The 18,325-nt window shown below is 45.2% G+C and overlaps 1 protein-coding gene across 1 annotated transcript in view; it reads left to right on the top strand.

Annotated features, from left to right (window-relative positions):
• Positions 1-1,214: 1,214 nt before the first annotated feature.
• Positions 1,215-18,325, top strand: part of LOC131207699 (lachesin) — a 61,437-nt gene continuing 44,326 nt past the window's right edge. The window contains exon 1 of the mRNA XM_058200326.1: positions 1,215-1,311. Coding sequence (XP_058056309.1) covers positions 1,215-1,311 — 97 coding nt within the window. The remainder of the gene's footprint in view (positions 1,312-18,325) is intronic.

Here is an 18,325-nt window from a genome sequence, read left to right as displayed (position 1 = left end):
GCCGCTGATGATCGGAGCGCCTAAGCGGAGAGTTTATCGCTTTCAATTAACTAAACAAGAGTCGTCCCCGAGGGAGCAAGATGCGAGTGGCCGGGCCGGGAGGCCGAATGGAAATATTCCGGGTTTCTGTAAAGTGGTGTCTCGAAAAAAACGGACCTTCCTTGGGTCCTGGTAGGGGGAAGTGAGAAAATTCTTGCCGCCCAAATGTGCCGGCCGATTGCTGAGATTTGGTGGCGGCGAGAGTAAGAAAAAAAACTGCAAAATAATGGTCACGGTTTCCGGCTTGGGGTCTGAGGCGCTGGCAGCGAACCGAGGAAGCGGCGGATCCTTACCTCGCCGTGGAAAGTTGTATTCATTTCTAACCACAGAATTTTCACGAACTCGGCACAACATGGCAACAGTGGGGATCCTTCGGTCGACGTCGGCCTGAAATGCGCTGCAAGTCGCAGGGCGGGCAAACTCGCAGGACGTAAGGAAACGCAGCGTAATTCATTATTTACGTTAAATTGTGCTACTGAATAAATTAAAATGCTTCCCCAAATCATCGCGCTCCGGCGCCGGGCGGGAAAAGTGGCGGGGAGCACCCACATACAGCCCAACCGAAGCGAGGGTTCTCGTTGTAAGAAACCGCAACCGAAAGTTGACTGTATGGGAAAAATCGTTTGTTCTCACTCTCTCACTCTCTCTCTCGCACTTCGCTCAAAGTTCAAACGCCACGGCGAAGAACGAGAAATGTCGGAAAAAAAGACGGAAAGTCCAACAGAAGAAACTTTTCCTGACTTATGCTTATGCCTGCGGACGGCAAAAAAGGCAGCAAAGTGAATGATGAGATGATCGACCCGACGGTGGAAACATTTCTGCATAGCGCTCGGTGCCGGCGACGGTGCCAGCGCTGGTGATGTGGCTGTTTTGTGTGGTTTTTCCTCCGCCGAACCGTTGGTCTTTTTTTCTCTCTGTGTGCAGTTCCCTGATCTGGCATTTTCCGACCATCGCCCCAGCGTGTACTGCTTGATGAAGTTTATGGTGGTTTGTGTTTCTTTTGCCTTTAGTTGCCCGTAGACCTGGGTGGGTTACCCCAAAGAAGAAGACGAAAAAACCCGTGAAGGAAGGAAAACCCTGCCCCAGTTGTATTTGCGCGCTGCGAAAGAAAGTGTGAGCTGAAATTGAGTGTAGGAAGTTGATTTAATGAACGGTAAATTTGTACTGGGACTGTAATGGCCAGACCCAAGCCGGCCGGCCAGAGCCGGAGATGTCTTAATGTGGAGGCGATCGTGGCGGAGGCGCTGGCTGAGCTGCGAGTGCGCAGCGAAGGTAAAAAGGACACACGATTCGGGCTGCTCATTTGCAAAAGCTTGTTTGGACTTACTTTCATTTGCATACGATTAAATTGCAGCGTGTGCATGATGGTGCCGCAAGTTGCCACGCCTGAGTCCTGAGTCCTCGTTGTCTCTGACAAAGATTCCATTTCGGTGAGAACGTTTCGGGTGTGAGCTATTCTAGCAGCAGTTTAATCCCTTGCAAGTGGTCCTCAAAAGAACCCTATTAAGAGAATTATTGAAGAATACAAAAGAACAATCTCTTTTCGAAATGCTACAGCTTTGAACTAATTTAAGAGAATGGTTCAAATTTGACTTTGACAAATTTGAGCAGAAAGCCTTTTGTGAACTTTATAGAAAATTCGATTGTAGGAACGGTACACAGTGTTGCAAGAATGGATTGAAGACACAGAACGTTCCGGACTATCTGGCTCATCAATTAGCGGGCGAAACTTCAATCAAATCAAAGATTTAATGATCGGAAATTGACGAGTGGCAGAAATAGACCTTGCTTACGACTATTGAAGACCATTCCAGGAAAGGCATTTTCGCACTGTTTCAACAGATCTTAGATTGGTGGAGATACTGGCGTTGAAGCAAATGGCGACCACTTTGAACGAGATGAAATAGAAAATATTGAAGTAGAAGAATAAATAAAGATTTTCGATTCATAACTGAATTCGCGTTATCTTTTGCTCAGAGCAGTATGCTAATTTGCAGTAACTTGGAAAAAGAATGGCCACTAATGCTATTTTGTTTTCATTCCATCTGCCTGCAAAAATGCTTTAATCGATACTGCACTCCCGGTTCGAAGAAGCGAAAGCACACAGAACGTTCGAACGTGGGAATGCTCGGAACAACATGAATAACGGACCCCGCGAGGAACGTTCCGAGAGGCTGAAAGCCTTTATCGATTCACTTCTGCCGAACGGAACGGATGGGAGGACCGAAAAGGAAAACATTGCCCGCGCATTCATGATTCTTGAATCTGCACACTTAATTATCATACAACAAGAAACATTGCTCGAGCCATAAAAGTAATAAAACCGTTCTTTATGTTCCGCCCCCGAGAACTCAGGCTCTGGGGGGAGGCAACGACGGGCTAGTGGTGGATCGTTTCGCTACCAGGACGCTCAGAAATCGTGTCCCGTGGGCGAGCTGGTCTCACTGGGAGCATCCAACCAGCATCCAGAAGTTCTGGCCGAAGCAATGCGCTTTCGAATTGCTTATGTTTCGTCCACCGAAACGGGTACGGGTTCTGTTTCTGGTAAGGATGGCTACGGTATGGGACCAGAACATCGTTATCTTCCAGCGCAGACGAAAACGCAACTCCACCGTAATTGCAGGTGTAAATAAGGACCAAAGAAGGGGGCAAGAAAGGGTTTCTCAGGACTCACCAATGCCACTACTGGGTGTACCCTTGGGCCGTTTTCGAAGCCTTTTCTGTGACCCATTTATTGAATTTCTGCTATGAAATGATCTCTATTTAAACTGAAAAGCAAACAAGACATGGGCTGAAAGGAATCGGGCCCAACACATACGGGGTGCGTAATCATGACCTGACATATTGAAATTTACAATAACTCCGCCATTTTTCAGTCGATTTTGAAAAATCAGCCAGATTCTGAAACGTTAGTCTATGCTATTACTATTCTATGACGTTGTACATTGAAAAAAAAAAAAACATTCAACTATGCGTAGTTATTGCTGTCAGATTTCTTCTGACTTTTTTCTGTGGGGCTATTTGAAGAGTAAGGCTTATGTCAGCCAACTGAAGACCATTGAAGAACTGAAAGCTATGTGAGATATCACAGCGGAAATTGCTGCTACTACGCCCGAGATGTTGTCAAAAACAATGAAAAATTCCTAAAAAAGGATCACTTTTTTGTGTCGAATGGAAACGGTTTTTGATCGATATTGTAGTGTGAGTAAAATGTCAATTCTACGGCATTCTATACCCTAAATACATTTTGTTCATTTGTCAAAATAGTCTGAAAAATGGCGGAGTTATTTAAAATTTCAATATGTCCGGTCATGATTACGCACCCTATAGATGGTGCCATTCTTATTGGATTCATCTTTTCAGTGAGTACTAACCATCAAAAGAAAACGATTCAAATGTCATTATATTCTCATCAACCGGTGATTCAGAACGCAGTGAATGTTCAAATGAGTTGCTAACTTAAGAAAACATTAAAAAATCCACGAAATCGATTTGAATGATCTAAAAATGCAAAGTTATTGCATTAGCATTCGATTACACGAAAGCCCAGTTCAAACTGGGTGCCGTGTTTTTGTTCACTGTTGACCAAAGCTAAGAACGTGTTGATGATTCTGAGCAGCATTAGGTCATGTTTAAACGTAATAAACCGGAAGTTTTTGTGTGGATATGTGGCAATGGATGATCCATCACTTATCTCCGGGATCAAAAAGATACAACTGGTGAACTTCGTCCAAATCGTCTGAAAGCATAACAACCTGCTGGAAAGGTTATGGCTTTGGTATTTTGGAATGTGCGTGGTGTAATATTCGTCGACTATCTTGTGAAGGGAATTACCATCAACTGTGAATATTGTATAGTGTTTTAAGGACGAAATGGCAATGGCAAGACCGCATATGGGTTAGAAAACAATTTTGGTTCATCAAGACAACGCACTGTGTTACAAGTCAACCAAAACGATGGCAAAACTATATAAATTGAATCCGCGAATAGCTCCCTACGACTTTATGGCCCATCTGTTTTCCGGAGTCCGGATTTTGGAGCGAATGAGTTTCAAGTCCACAGCAGTCCCCTCGAAGGTTTCTGGTTCTTGATATGTAAAATTTATCACACCACAGTGCCACTAAACCGTTGCTTCGTAAGTTCGCATTTCTTGCGGTATTCTCGCTATGTCACAGTGTCCACGGTGTCCATTCCAAGTGTCCAAGGAATGTCCAAGATGGGCTTGAAATTTGTTTCCAAATGTGTTTGCAAACCAATTTCGACGTCGGATCGGGGAGCAAAAATGGACCATTCCGACACTTTCGCTAAGTGACAGCACAGGAACCGCACAAGAGTGCCCTTCTCAAGGCCACCCCGGGCCGTCTAGTTCCTTTGTGCCAGTGGCGCCCTTTTGCAAAACAAATCCCCTTTTTTCACCCCGGGAACGCATGCAACAATCCACCCAGAAGAGGGCCCCGCTCGCCTCGACGAAGGTCGACGATTACGGGCCCACTTTCCCCGTATCCAGTGCCTGGTCTGGTCGTCATGTGAGCCGCTTGATCGCACTGCGGCTGCCGGACTTAAAGCCGGAATGGAGCTGGATGGGGCAAACAAAACGGGCGAAGGGAAGGACTTTAAGCTGTAGCAAATCCGGAAGCGAATTAGACGACGAATGGTTTCCGGCGAAGGACCGGGGCCTGGTGATGGGCGGATCGGCCCGTGGGTCGACGCCGGTTCGAGAGGTGCCGAAAGCTCACCCAAAGGAAAACCTCAATAACATAATGTGGCGCCGCCTGTGGCGTTGTTGTGTGGAATGGTTGGCCGCATAATAGAATCATGACAATGAGTTTTTTTTTCCATGCATCCTTGCCCGAGACGGACGACGGCGCCGTTGTATGTAAACACGGGTGGTGGTGAAGGGTGGAGCGCATAACGACATTACCGTCCATCGTTCGTGTGCTCCCTTTTTAGCCTCGGCCTTTTCCCGTAAGCATTGCTTCGAGGCGGCCCGGCTCGGCGTGTCGAAGGAGATCCTTTTTTCAATTCGTCGCCACCGCGCGTTCGTTTGTGTATGTTTGTGGCCGTGGCGACGTGTGGCCGAAGGAAGCTTCAGACAAATCCCGGAAGATTTCCACAAACCGATTGTTGCAGTACGAGGCTCAGACGTACCTCAGACACCCAGACGTCTTTGGGTCGCCAGCGCCGGTGACGACAGCTTAGCGAAGACACCCGCTTACCCACCCACAGCCTTAGGGGGGCGAGGTCCGTGGTTGTAAGTGCGGGGAAAAATTGAAATTGAATAACTCTCATTGTTGTTGATAGAGACATTTTTCTATCGTCGTTTGCCTTCACGCTGGTACGGCAGCGACCACAGCATCGCCCAGGATGCCTGGTGTCCGGGGTGTGGATGTAAATGCTGAACGAACGGCTCGTCTATCCCGAAGCACTAAAGGAAGCACCAAGGACGGCCAACGCGACGGAGATACCTTCGGAGGTTCTTTCTTAAACGCGCCACCATCTCGGGCCGAGACCCGGGTCTGGTAAAAGGCCTGTGTCATCATCGCCTAAAAGATTGCTTGCGACGCTGCTCTCGGTGCTTCCGGAGTGTCCTCCACCCCACCGGCCGGTGTTCCACGAGCTTCGTATTGTTGAGCTTTTATGTGTTTATTATGTTGCCGCCAGAAAGGATGAAAAATTTGTCGAAAGGCAAACGTCACCCGCTCACGGCACGGTTCCCGGGAAAACCCAGCCCGGGCCGTGGGAAACTCGCGCACAAAGATGCTGGGCTGGGCTGGGCTGGGCTGGGCTGGGCTGGAGCCGGATCCGGAAGTCGGGGCGTCGGGGTGTCGATAGAATGGATTTGTTTGTTTATTTACTTTATTTTCCTCACGTAATCCCACAGCCCCGCTGGTTGCTGTTTGACACATCTGTAAACACGTCGTGAAGAGACGTGAGGGCACACCAGAATGGAAATCGAGTACCGTTGGGCTCCGTAGCACGTGCCAACCTGGATGGCTCGAAGAATCCACTTGGTTCGTAAGATGGGACTGTTGCGCTTCGGTGCGCGCGTCAGCTGCGAAAGGTGGAAAACAACGAAATAAATGAAAATAGAAAATTCCGACCCCCGGAGGTGGTGTCTTGGGCAGGCCGGTGATGGATGTTTCTAATTTTTCGTGCATTTTTTCGCACATGACCGTTTTGGTGGCTGCCAAGCATTGGCACGGTTTCTCTTTAATTACTAAAGCGGGGCTGGGGTTTTTGTTTCTTTCTTAATAAAAGAAAAGGGGTTTTTTGTTCTCATATTTTGTTTTTTTCATTTGGAATGAATTGTTGTGAAAGGAACTGAATGTTTAACGATGAAGAAAGGTTTTACTTCAATTAAGCTAAATGGTGGTTTACAAACAAGAATCATTCAGTTTGCATGATGAATGAGATGTTTTATCGGCCATCATTTGACCACAAGAAAATTTGTTGAATAGAACAAAAGAACCGAATGAAAAGAGATTTTTGTTCAAAGTGTACAAAATAATAATCAACCAACTTCACGTTGTGACAGAACATGTTTTATTATTTTTGTTATAAAAATACTATCTGGCATGTAAGCTAAAGAGATCGTAAGACTAACAAGAACGAATACATGAACAATGTGGGAGCCCGATGATTGATTACTTTTTAAAGCGTTTGACTTTATCTTTGGTTTTTCTTCTCGTGTGGCGGATGTTTCCGTCCAACGTTTCTTTAAAGTCTTGTTTATTTGTATGTACAGCTTGACTTGGCAAACAATAGTTCAACAAGTTGATTCAAACTCTTCCCGCATGTGACGCGATTACATTTTCGATCGCAGCCTGTAGCTTCGGTCATCGAAAAATTAAATATCAGCAAAAATTCCCTACTCGAATTCGGAATAATTGATGCAGCTTTTGTGCGAGGAACATGAGCATAAGCATAAGCATAATGATGACGCTTTAAGGAGCGTAGTAACTAGACGTAGTATGATTTTTTTTTTGAGTTTCTTCGCAGCATAAAGTATCGTCTTCATAATCACACTTGCACGAATTATACATGGAAAGTAACATAAACCATTAGGCACAGCATGAGAAATAAGGAATGCCGCAGGTTGCACCGGATTGCCGCTGCAAAACTATGGCAGCACAATTCCGTTCCTTGTACCAACATCCATTGACGGAATATTTTGAGTCTGTCAAGAAATCGAATGGAAATCCCCGAACTGATTAGGTTAGCTTTATTAACGGCGTTCAATATTGACTCTGAAACAGAGAAGAACCTTTGCCCAGGACTGTCCAGCTCTAATTATCAGGTGGTCAGCTGATTCTGTTTAAAGTATTGTAATACTAGATGGTTGAGTCGGTCTTCACAAAAGGAATTCACAAAATCAAATCGTAAAATGTAACGTAACGTAAAAGTTTTTAACGTAACATAACTTTGCATGTAAACATAATTACAATAAGTTAACTGTGACTGAAAGAGTTAAAATAGGAGATATTTAAACTACCGCGAATGCTAACCCTAATGCTTATTATTCATAATTCACAAACAAACGGTGTTTTAAGAATGTTTCGTGTTCTTTGTAGCACTCTTTGATTTTTCTTAGCACAAATTCAAGACATTTTGATTTTGACATTTTTGATTAAAGATATGTACTCAACAGGCTAAGGTGACCAACAAAAACAGCTCCAGAGCTCACATTTTACACGTAACTTTCGTTTGTAGCTTTGCTGAAAGCGATTACAAAATGACCTATCTACTTTCATATGTCACAACATTAATGCTTACATGCCAAAAAGGTGGAGTCCAATACGGCAGCATTAGATTTTCATTGCACAGGGTAAAGAGAAATGTCTTCATCACCGTGTCAGTAGCGAGACTCGCCCAAAAAAAAAAAGGAAACGAAGAAATGCACGGCTCGATTACTCGGTGCTCTTGGTCTCGGTGCAACAATTCAATTACTTTCGACGACCACACCGAAAAGTGACCACCGTTCGGGGTTTTTATGCAATCATAAAACAGGACCAAGACCCGTTTGCGGCACCGACCTTTTTTCTGACCGGGACGATTCCCGTTCCGTTACGTCCCGCAGGTCGTGAACCATTCTCGCCATTACAGCAGCGTCATCCGGCGAATGATCCTCTTAGCCACCGATAACCCAACGCTTCCCAAGGCTCGGGCACACCGTTGACACTCTTGACACACACCGAGGGCTAATGGAAGGCCAGCGCTTGCGGTGCTGGAAAAGGTACACCGACCGATCGCCAGCCCTTCGATTGGGCGAAGAACCCATGGAGGTGTCAAAAGCATAAAATTTAATTGACCACCCACCGACCGACCCACCCCACACCGGGTACCATTTTGCGATTTGCGAAACACCGAACTCGCCACCTCGCAACGGTCGAAGCTGCTCGAGTGGCCCTCCGGGTTCCGGGGGCCGGACGCCTTCCGGTTGCATGACGTATCAAGATTTTGGGTGAAAATGTTTGCCCACCATTACCACCGTCCCGTTCCGTCTGCAGGCTGGGTCACGGAGGTTCGACAAGGTCGTTTCGGTTCGGTCTGAAAGGTTCGTCGTTGTAGCTGATCGCATCAGATCGGCGCTGCTTGTGCAACGTTTTCCCGTGCACCGCCATAATGGAGGAAAATTTCACGCCAATAAAGGCTGCGGGCGCCTCTCGAAAATAATCGAACATTCGTTCGTTGGGGAAGCCCGGCCAGTACCGACCAACCGTTGGTTGGCGAGGTTGGGAAATTTCAAAATAACAAGAGGAAGAAAAAAGGCAGTTGGTCATCAGTGGGGGCCTCGGGAAAATTCATGCCGAGGTTCATTGTAGCATCGGCTGCCTCGATGGCCACTTTGGGACATAGTGATGGTGCAGCTAAGGGAAAAAATGCTGCGGTACACACCCTCTCCAACATAACGTAACTGCATCGTGTAGTCGAGTGAGGCGTCCCAAAATGGGTGGGTCTGGGCGAGTGGGCCCGAAACACGCTGCGAACACACTGTAACCTACCCGGTGACCACATTTTATCAGGCAGCGCAAAAACGAGCTGCAGCAGCGGCCATTGCGAGCTTTCCTGGCGCGCCTGTGGTGCAGGGAAATTTGAGTGACCCCAGGGGGCTCGCGGGGGGATGAAGAAAAGTGGGACGGAATTCCATTGGCCCACTCGAGAGGCTACGCGGTTTCACGGTCGTTGATGGTATCGGTGAGAAAATTATATATTTTCTGCAAATTATTACCATCATGAGGCCGGCTACCTTTTCCGGTTCCTGTGATATTCAGTTTTTCAGCCAACACCCTTTGCACCCTCGTACCCTCCCGTTCTCTGGCCCCTGATTGTGCTCTCCATTTGCATTGATTTTCCCGGTTGATATGGGAACCCATTTCTGGGACGTTGCATAAATGTATGCGGTGATACGGCAGGCGGACATTGATGGTTGCAGGGAAGAATCCACGGATTTTTGAAAAACTTGTGTGTCTGCTTTACATGTGGTTTTCTCAAATTCAACATTATATCTCCAATAGACGCGTTCGGGAACACTAAATTAGTCATGTTTCGATATTTGAAGGTATCATAACGCCCTAACTTAGGCACGCGGCATAACAACTGCTCGAACATATAAAATTTGCAAAAATCGAAATTTTGAAATTTTGAAACACCTAACTCTTACCTTACCTTAGTTGACACGTTCATTTTAAATACCCTAAATTGCACAAAACAACAAAGCTATGCTTGTTTTGCACATAAAAAATGCTTTTAACCTGAATAGACACATTCAACTATTCGAAAAAAAACATAAATATATTGCCTGTTTTATCTTATCATGTCAAAATTATCACCCAATTAGAACAGAAACCCAACTGGTACTTCAAAAAATAATTAAGATAATGCGTTTTGTATGGTCATTTATACCTATTTCACAAAAGATCAATAGTAATGGCAATAGCTAGCAAAATTCAGCCCGTGAAACTTGTTGAAAATATTCGAAATAAACTAAATTTTAATTTTAATGCCTAGTTCAGCCAGACCAACGTGAACAACTTTTTTGCTCCCCACCAAAGTCGATAAACTGTATTTATTTGGTAGAGCTCTATACTGATTCCCGGCATAACTCCACAAGAAACGCGAAATGTAAATATTTGATTTTTATGCATGAAAGTCTACAAAAGGTGGCTTAAAAGAACATTTTTTACGGGTCTTTTCATTTTGACAGATCAAATCTTGGAATCTATGCAACGCAGAAGGATAACTATTCGGATTGGTCTTTGAAATCACATAATAACCGGCTTTTCCCCATAGTGCAGGTTTATTTACAGGTTTAATTTTACAGGTTTAAGAAACAATGTAAGCTTGAATTAGGGCAAAGCATTCCCTCGATTGGTGTTTCAAAATGCACTGGCATTTTATTTTTCTTGCAGTTCTTATTGAAGAAATGAAGTGTGTTGCAAGTGAAATGAAAGCTTAAACCAGTGCCTTGCTGCATTACGAATCGCAAAGGCTACATTGTTGCCATTCCGAATAGCTAACCATTTTAATAATCGATTCATAATGTACTTTTGATTAGTGGTGGCATTGCTCAGCGGTGATTAGGTGTTTTCGTTTCCACTACCAGAAGTCGTTGTCGCCGTTGGTGCCATTTGACGCATTTTGTTGCACTTTGCATTCCTAGCGGTAGCGTTTCTTGTTCTGCGTTTCTTTCTCCAAACAGTTCACCCTGAGTCCGGGTTTGAGCTGCTGAATCACTGACGCCATAGTCCTGGTTGATTTGAATTAACGCATTCTTGGCAACGCAGCCATCATTGTGAAATGCCACGTTGTGACCCAGAAGCCACACTGTTCAGCGCCGCTTCCGAAGGATTTGATGCTGGTTTCCCTGTGGGTTGTTGCGGCATGGCGGTGACCAGCATCCGGTCCATGATCGCCTTTGAAAATCGAAACAAAACATGGCAGCTACCAAACCCAGCGCTCAGCGATGGCTATCTGTTTGATGAGATGAGTGTTCTTTCTGGTCGCCGCGCGTTCCGGCACGTTCAGCTACCATCTCGTTCTGGTCTGGCCCCGTTGGCACGTCGAAATGAATCTTTGAAAATCGGAATTTGAAACAATTGCGGTAACAACGCTAAAGTTTCATCAACGCTTGAGCAGTCGGTACGTGCCGATGCCGGCGAGCATCGTACGGGTTTTCGACAAATTTGTTTATTTGTAGAAATGGAACGAAAACAGCACAACCGGGCAGTGATTTGATTTGATGAAAACGAGGTCTGCTTTGGGGCTTTAGTTTCGGTTTCAATTTGCGGCTATCCAGAATTAAATCTAGAACGAGAAAATGCGAAGCCATGCACTCGCCGTGCCCGTGTGATTAAATTACGAAACGGTAGCAACATTATTCAGGATCCGAGAAATATTTGGGTTGGTTTTCAATAGCGTGTATTATACTTTCCTTCAGCATAGTGACCGAACGAGTTATGCTCATTTTAATACCAATTGCAACATGAAAGGTAGCATTTCTACATTCTTCAAATAATCCGGTCCGGGGGCTCTGCACCCGACTCGATATCAAGTGTTTTAATTGATATCAGGATCGACATTAAAGAAAAGGATCAGCCGCATCTGATTCGATAGTTACAACAACGGCACGATGGGCGAAGTTCACCGCAGATTTGATGAGTTGGCAAAACATTCAACATGTTCGTATGACTATGAGCGCATTGTGGTGACCAATGAAGGTGGCAAACGAAATTGGGGCGCTATTATGAAGCAATGAAAGCATTTTATGGGATGCAATTAGGGATGGCGCCAGTTAGCTGCAAGCCATGCTCGTAACGGTGAACAAATTATAATTATAGCATTTAAATCACGGTTTTACGAGACTTCTTGCGCTAACGCACGACACTCCCGGCCGGAGCTCGGAGTTCCTTTTTATGGAAACAATTTTTCGTTTCCCTTCCAAGGTCCTCGAATGCCGGGGCCGCATTTCTCCAACAGAAAGCAGTGTGGATGGTTCGTAAGAAATTTTATTTACTTTTGATGGGCTTTCTTGAGGCCGCCCTGCTTTCGTGTCCTGCAGGGATCCATTTCCGGGTGCGAGTGCGCGCGGCCGCGTTAATTTTCCAATGCCAAGCGCTGGAAGTGTTGAAGGCGAGGAAACAATCATTAAAATAAAATCATAATTTATCGCCACCAATTATTGGTAACACCAGCGCAACACCCATCGTCGTACAAAACGCAATCGAATTCCACCGCCGAGGAGTGCCGACGCTCGGAGCTTTTATCGCTGGGCAAACCATCGATGACAGACTAATTGGAATTAAATGATTTTATGACCCATGTTGGAACGGTGCGCCTTCGTTTAGCGCTTGACAAGAAGTCGGCTTCAAGGCGCTTCCGATCGATGGGTTCGCGTTAATTCCACCGTTCCGGCGGCACGCTCCAACGCGCCCCCCAACATGGTTCGAAATTTGCGGAACATTTTCGTTATTTGGACCCCAGGAAACTGGCCAACCATCGGGCTCGCATTTCTCGGGAAAGCAACCTTTCGGGAAAGGTGTCGAAAAGCTGGCCCAAAAACTGTGCTAAGTTATTCAAAAGCGGTTCCGGTTGTGGGCCGCCGGAACCGAACCAGCTGCACGCTCGCTTCCGGGTTAGGCCGTGCCGAAGTTTGTGCTGCTGCTGGTGCTGGTACTGGCCTTTCTCATCCATAATCACTCCCGTGGGGGAGCTTTAGCGGCGAAGCAAAACCCAAGCCACAACAATCAACACGCTCCGGGGTCTTTGGAAGGCTTTCTCGGAAGTTGTGGAATAAAAAGTTTGCTTGTTTCGGTGCGCCGAGGTCTGGCGGGCTGAGGGTCGAGCATTCTTGAGCTAACCGTGAACGAAACCATCAACCGATTATGATGCCCTGGCTGTGGAAAGTTAGATTAAATCAACGAAAAATTCATAAATTCCCCCATCGATTCGGTGGCGAGGCGGTCCCAGCCGAGATCGTAGAGAAGTCGAAGATTTGAAGATAGTGAAGCAATTTAATGCTGCTCGTGTGCGGGAGTTGGAGCCAGAAGTTAAAATGCTCCAAAAGGACTGGGCCCCGGATGGTGTCCCATTAAAAATAAATAACACTATTTTACTGCAAACTTATTTCTAGCGACGATGATGCAATTTCTGACGATTTATTTTATTTGCTAGCCAATGGTCAAGGGCTGAGCCCGGGGATCGGGAGCGAACCTAAAAAGATTTCGATTGAACGTGGCCGAACCGAGAATCGTTGCTGGGCTTTCTCCCCAGGGGCAAAACATAAGAGAAACCCGGAACGATTTGGGGCGGGCCCTTTGGATGTGAAGCACAATAGGAATTTATTTTTATGACCCGAGTTCGATCCGAGACTCGAACGGCGGGCCGTCTCGCACCTTGGTCCGGAGGGCTTGGACCAGGACGTCCCAACCATTTCGGCTCAAAATTGCCTCTTCGGTCTTTACCGGGACACCGGCAGGGCAGTGGAACCCGTGTAGCACAATCATACCGGACTTTAAGACGGAGGGCGGCTCTATAAATATTTACTCGATATTCCTTGGCGTTCCTTCGGTTCCTTCGGAGCCCAGAGGTTCTATTTTCTCGAGCGAAAGCGAAGGGTGTGTGGCGGGGGGCATGTATCGTGCCGGGAAGGAGCCGAAAGTAAGGAAGAGTAAAAAATAACGCCCTAATAACATAACCATTGGCAACGGTGTGACATGTGCTTGCCGGTTCCGTCCGAAGGATTAGGTCAAATCGTTTGGGCGTGGAGCAACAAAGCCCTGCCGTAACGCTAGCAGAACGTCTCTCGAATGATGCTGCAGGACATTGTCGAAACAGTGGTTCGAACGGCGAACTGGTACTTCCCCTTCGAGAGCGTGGACGACAAAATTGAGCTATCCACTTTAATGCGATCGGTGCCTATATCGGGAATCGGGCCTACCGGGAGATTAATGACTACGCAAGAACATTCATTTGCTTTCGGGAACCATCAGTCCCAACTTGGGTTCACTTTTGGTTCGGTACAAGGTACGTTTATTTATCGTTGAGGTTCCCTTTGGATCGTGGTGTTGCTCGGTCTGCCAAAGGTCTGCGAAGAGGGCTCTACATTTTTCTTCTGCCAAAACTAATGGAATACATTCTTAAAGGTACGATTGAAAGTAAGGGTTTTATTTCAATAACTGAAATCGATAGCCATAATCGACCGTACAACATTCTGCTATACACAGGAATAGATTGTGGTTTTGCTGCGTTTGTTGATAAATCGCTTTTGAGAAAAACTTTACGTTTATTATCCAAACTAAAACACTTTAAACTTTAACTTAAGTGTGGCATTTAATTTCAAAAGGTTGGCTGGTTGTCATGTCCTAGTTTTGTTTGCACAGACTGTCGAACCCACCTAATTCAAAACTTCATACGATGTTTGACTCACTCAGGTTTACTGTATAAAATAATTTAAATATATTGGAATAAGCATAGTCGTACGGAGATGCTGCATATTTTATTACTCGTTCAAACTCCAGAATTAAAAATTTCGACACTCACTGTTAGGTTCAAGTCGAGCATGTACACAACTTCATTGACCAAAAGCTTGCTACGATCTTAATGTTTCTTCCAAAAGCAAGAAGCGCTTGTCATTTAACCATATTTTATTTAGTGAACAGCGAAACAAATCAAACTCCGTTATTTGAAGAATGTCCGTTAATTTGCTTTAATTATTTCATGTTAATTTTAAAACCAACCCAATAAGTTTGAACTGTTTTGAATCCAATTGAAGCCGCGCACATCATGAAATAAAGAGGTATGTTCCAACTCATCTACTAATTCGATGATACATCCCACAAATGGTCCTGGTGTCTCCAAGAAACTTCTTCCAACGCTGTCGATCGAATGTCTTCGTCCGTTATTTTAATATTACTATTAATGTAGTCGTTCCAAGTCATGCCGAATCTCTTTTGTCCTTCGGAACAGAACGAAACATGTCTTCACTGACTGGTTCGTTGTCCGCTTTCTCATCATATGACCAGCTCACCGGAGCCTTGCGAGACACATTCGCGGCACAACAGGGAGGTACCTTTTTTGGTTATATCTTGTGTTGTTACGTTGCGAATACTTTTCTTGAATTATTTTTGTTGTGTCCATTTCATCGTTGCCGGAAGCTGTCGTTACTTCTCTTTCATCTAGACAAAAGACATTTTCAACCTACAACTGCTGGGCCGTTTAGGATGTTGTCTGAACAAACGGCTGGTCATCTTTAAAAACGGTCTGGCAGCCCTAAAAACAACCGTTTTGGTCTCGGGTAGCTCGGTGCACTCGGGTGGGACCGCTTGAGGAGTCGTTTTTTAATATTCTCTGTCCATTCTGACACCACTTCATCATCGTTTGGCCCGAGAAGGTGCCATAAATCAAGAGATCAATTTCTCAACATCCCATCCGCAGTCGTGCGGCAGCGTCTGGGCGGCAGAAGTAGTAGACGAAGTAGTCAACCAGTCCGCAGTCCGCTAGTCACTCATAAAGTCATGGGTTTTGCAAAGATGCTTCAGACCAGTAGGGCTTTCCTCTTCCCCGACTTCCTGCCACCTCCTGTGTGCGGGTCCGTCTGCCGAGTCGGCCGGCGGGTCTAGGAGTCGGCGTGTTTCTGGAGCGTCTCGGTAGCCTCGAGGCGTCGGGAGCGTCTCAAAAAACGCTTCTTCCCTGTCGTTGCATCTGTTGTCTTCCGACATCGGCAGAGATTGTGCTTGATGTCCCCCGCGCAGTTCCCCTCGTTCGGTACGATGTCAACTTTTCGAAGCATCAGGATATGCAGGGCAGGGTTTGTTGAATAAAAGATTACTTGTTCCATTGCGGGGAGCTTCGGACTTTCCGTCTTTGTTCTCACCACCCATGCTTCAAGCTAGACATTTTATGCTTTTTGTTCTTGGTGAGCGCGTGAGCGAAAGTTCAGCAGAAGTGCTACCAGAAGAACTGCCAGAAGCACATTCATTTCTTGCGCTTTGCGTCCTAGCGACTCTCGCTCCATCTCTCTCTCGTTCAGTGTTTCTCTCTGTATGCCTCTCTTTCTGCTCTGACTTACAATTCATGCCGGAGGTGATGCCAGAACTTCCCAGTCGTCGTCTACACGGTGTAGACGACGTTTCAAGTCGCCGTGAGCATCGGAAGTTGGAGCTTTTGATTTTGGCCGTTATATGGGAGACCGACGGCAGCCCGGGATTACGGAGTGGCGAGAGAGAGGAAATATTAATTTTTCGCCTCCCACACTAACTTCATCTATCTGTGGTGGGTGGGTCAGCCACCTCCCCCATCAGCATCCGCTATTTTTATGTAAAAACGGACAGAAAATTCTGTCACCATAATAACGTTGCTCATAAATTTAAGCGCGCAGATTTTCGGTTTCGCTCGTCTTCTTTGGTCTCTCGCGCCTTACTGCCATTCCGGCATGTGACCATTTTTCGTGCCACGGGGTCTTTTGAAGCGAGCCGCATAGGTTTTTTCGTCCTCCGGTGGTCGTTCGTCACAGAGATCACAGTTTCAGTGCTGGAAAAGACTGCAGCTGTCACGAACACCCGGTGGCCACTCTGGCCCGGTGGCCTAGAGATCACTGGGCAGTTCGCACGGTGCATCTTAAGTGCCGGTGCCGCAGTCATGGTTTGTTCGCGTTTGGACACTTCTTTCGGGGTTTTCGGTCTGGGGCTATTCGAACAGAACCTTATGCCACGGCAATGCCGTTCAACTGACCGGGATCCGGTGAGCTGCTGATAGCGGAAACCGTTTCACCTTCAGTGGCTTCAGGGGGAAAAAACGATGCTAACTCTTTGCAGGCTTTGACCGTCTTTTCCGCTATATAAATTATACATCGTCTTCCTGCGTTATGTTTTCACCGAGGGATACTTAAAGTTTTCTCTCCCGTTCCCAGAACAACACCAAAAACGCTGCCGAACCCTTGTGCCTTTCCACATCGGATTCGTTAATTTTCTCAAAAATGCATTGTAGAAAAGATAAAATTATGAATGTTTTGTCATTCCGAAGATAACGCCATTTTTTTTTCATAAAGGCAGCATAATCATGCCTTTGAAAATTATGAATGCTATGCAGTAAAAACTATGGAAATTTTTATTATTTTTTATAAATTTATTGGACTTTTAACAAAGTGTAAACTTTTAACTGTACTGTAAACTGTTTAAGTGTTTTTTTCTATAGTGATACATATTTATTATAGTTAACATATTTAATCTAATTCATGTTTGATTTGTATGAGCTATGGTTTGTGGCAACTTTTCATTAGCGAAGGTTTGAGCAGCGAACTGATTCAAATTAATCGTTTCAGTTGTTCTGTTCAAATCATATTTTTGGGATTCGGATTTCTATTTTAAGCATCATTTATAGACTTTAACTGCTTAAAATAAAATTTAAAGGGTTAGCAACTCAAAATAAATTCCAAAATCATTCATCAATAATCATAACCTCAAAATCGAACATGTGCAAAAAACTTACAACCATGTGATTATGGTTGAGACATACTGAAAAAATGGATAAATATGTGATACAATTTACAATTAAACATCTTTAGTGTTGCCTTTCATTTTATGTATTAGGTGTGGCAATTAATTCGTGCGTTTTTTCGACGTTTATGACCTAATTACAACAACAAAACGTATGACTACCTTAATGAAAGTATTGTCCGTCGTTAGCTACTACTTTCTCTCATCTTTTAGGTTCCTCGAATCAATGTCGATAGAACTTCTTATCTTTAGGAGCGATCTACTAAGAGACCTATTTTTCGATACTTTCATAAGAAATGAATGCTGTCAAATTGTTACTCATGTAACGGAACAAATACTAGTCCGAAAGAGCAACATCTGGTGAACTCGGCGGGGAAGTTTACAGTTCCCATCCGGCATTTTCGAGATAGGTTTTGACCGGTTTTGGGATGTGGGGTCGAGCGTTGTCATTTTGAAAAATCAGCATATCATGTCTTTTATCTCATTCTCGTTGTTTTATGGCCAGGGCTTTGCTTCAAATGCATTAATTGTTGTTGATGGGATTGTCTTTCAATAATTTTATTAGGTTTTTAAAGTTCAAAGTACACCACACCTTTCATATCCCACCATATGCACATAACAACCGTTGAAAAGTGAAAATTTCGCTTTGGCTTCGATGGACATGGTTCACCAGGCTGTGCCCAGGGCTTTTTGGGTTTGGGATTCTTCTAATAACTGCCATTTTCATCACCAGTGACGATTCGGTACAAGAAACCCTTTCTTTTCAGCCGCGCAAGCAGAAATTCGCAAATTGT

This window comes from Anopheles bellator, chromosome 2, assembly GCF_943735745.2.
Source record: "Anopheles bellator chromosome 2, idAnoBellAS_SP24_06.2, whole genome shotgun sequence".
In the NCBI taxonomy this organism is placed as follows: domain Eukaryota; kingdom Metazoa; phylum Arthropoda; class Insecta; order Diptera; family Culicidae; genus Anopheles; species Anopheles bellator.
Note: the sequence above shows the minus strand (reverse complement) of the source record. Positions and strands in the feature narration are given on the sequence as shown.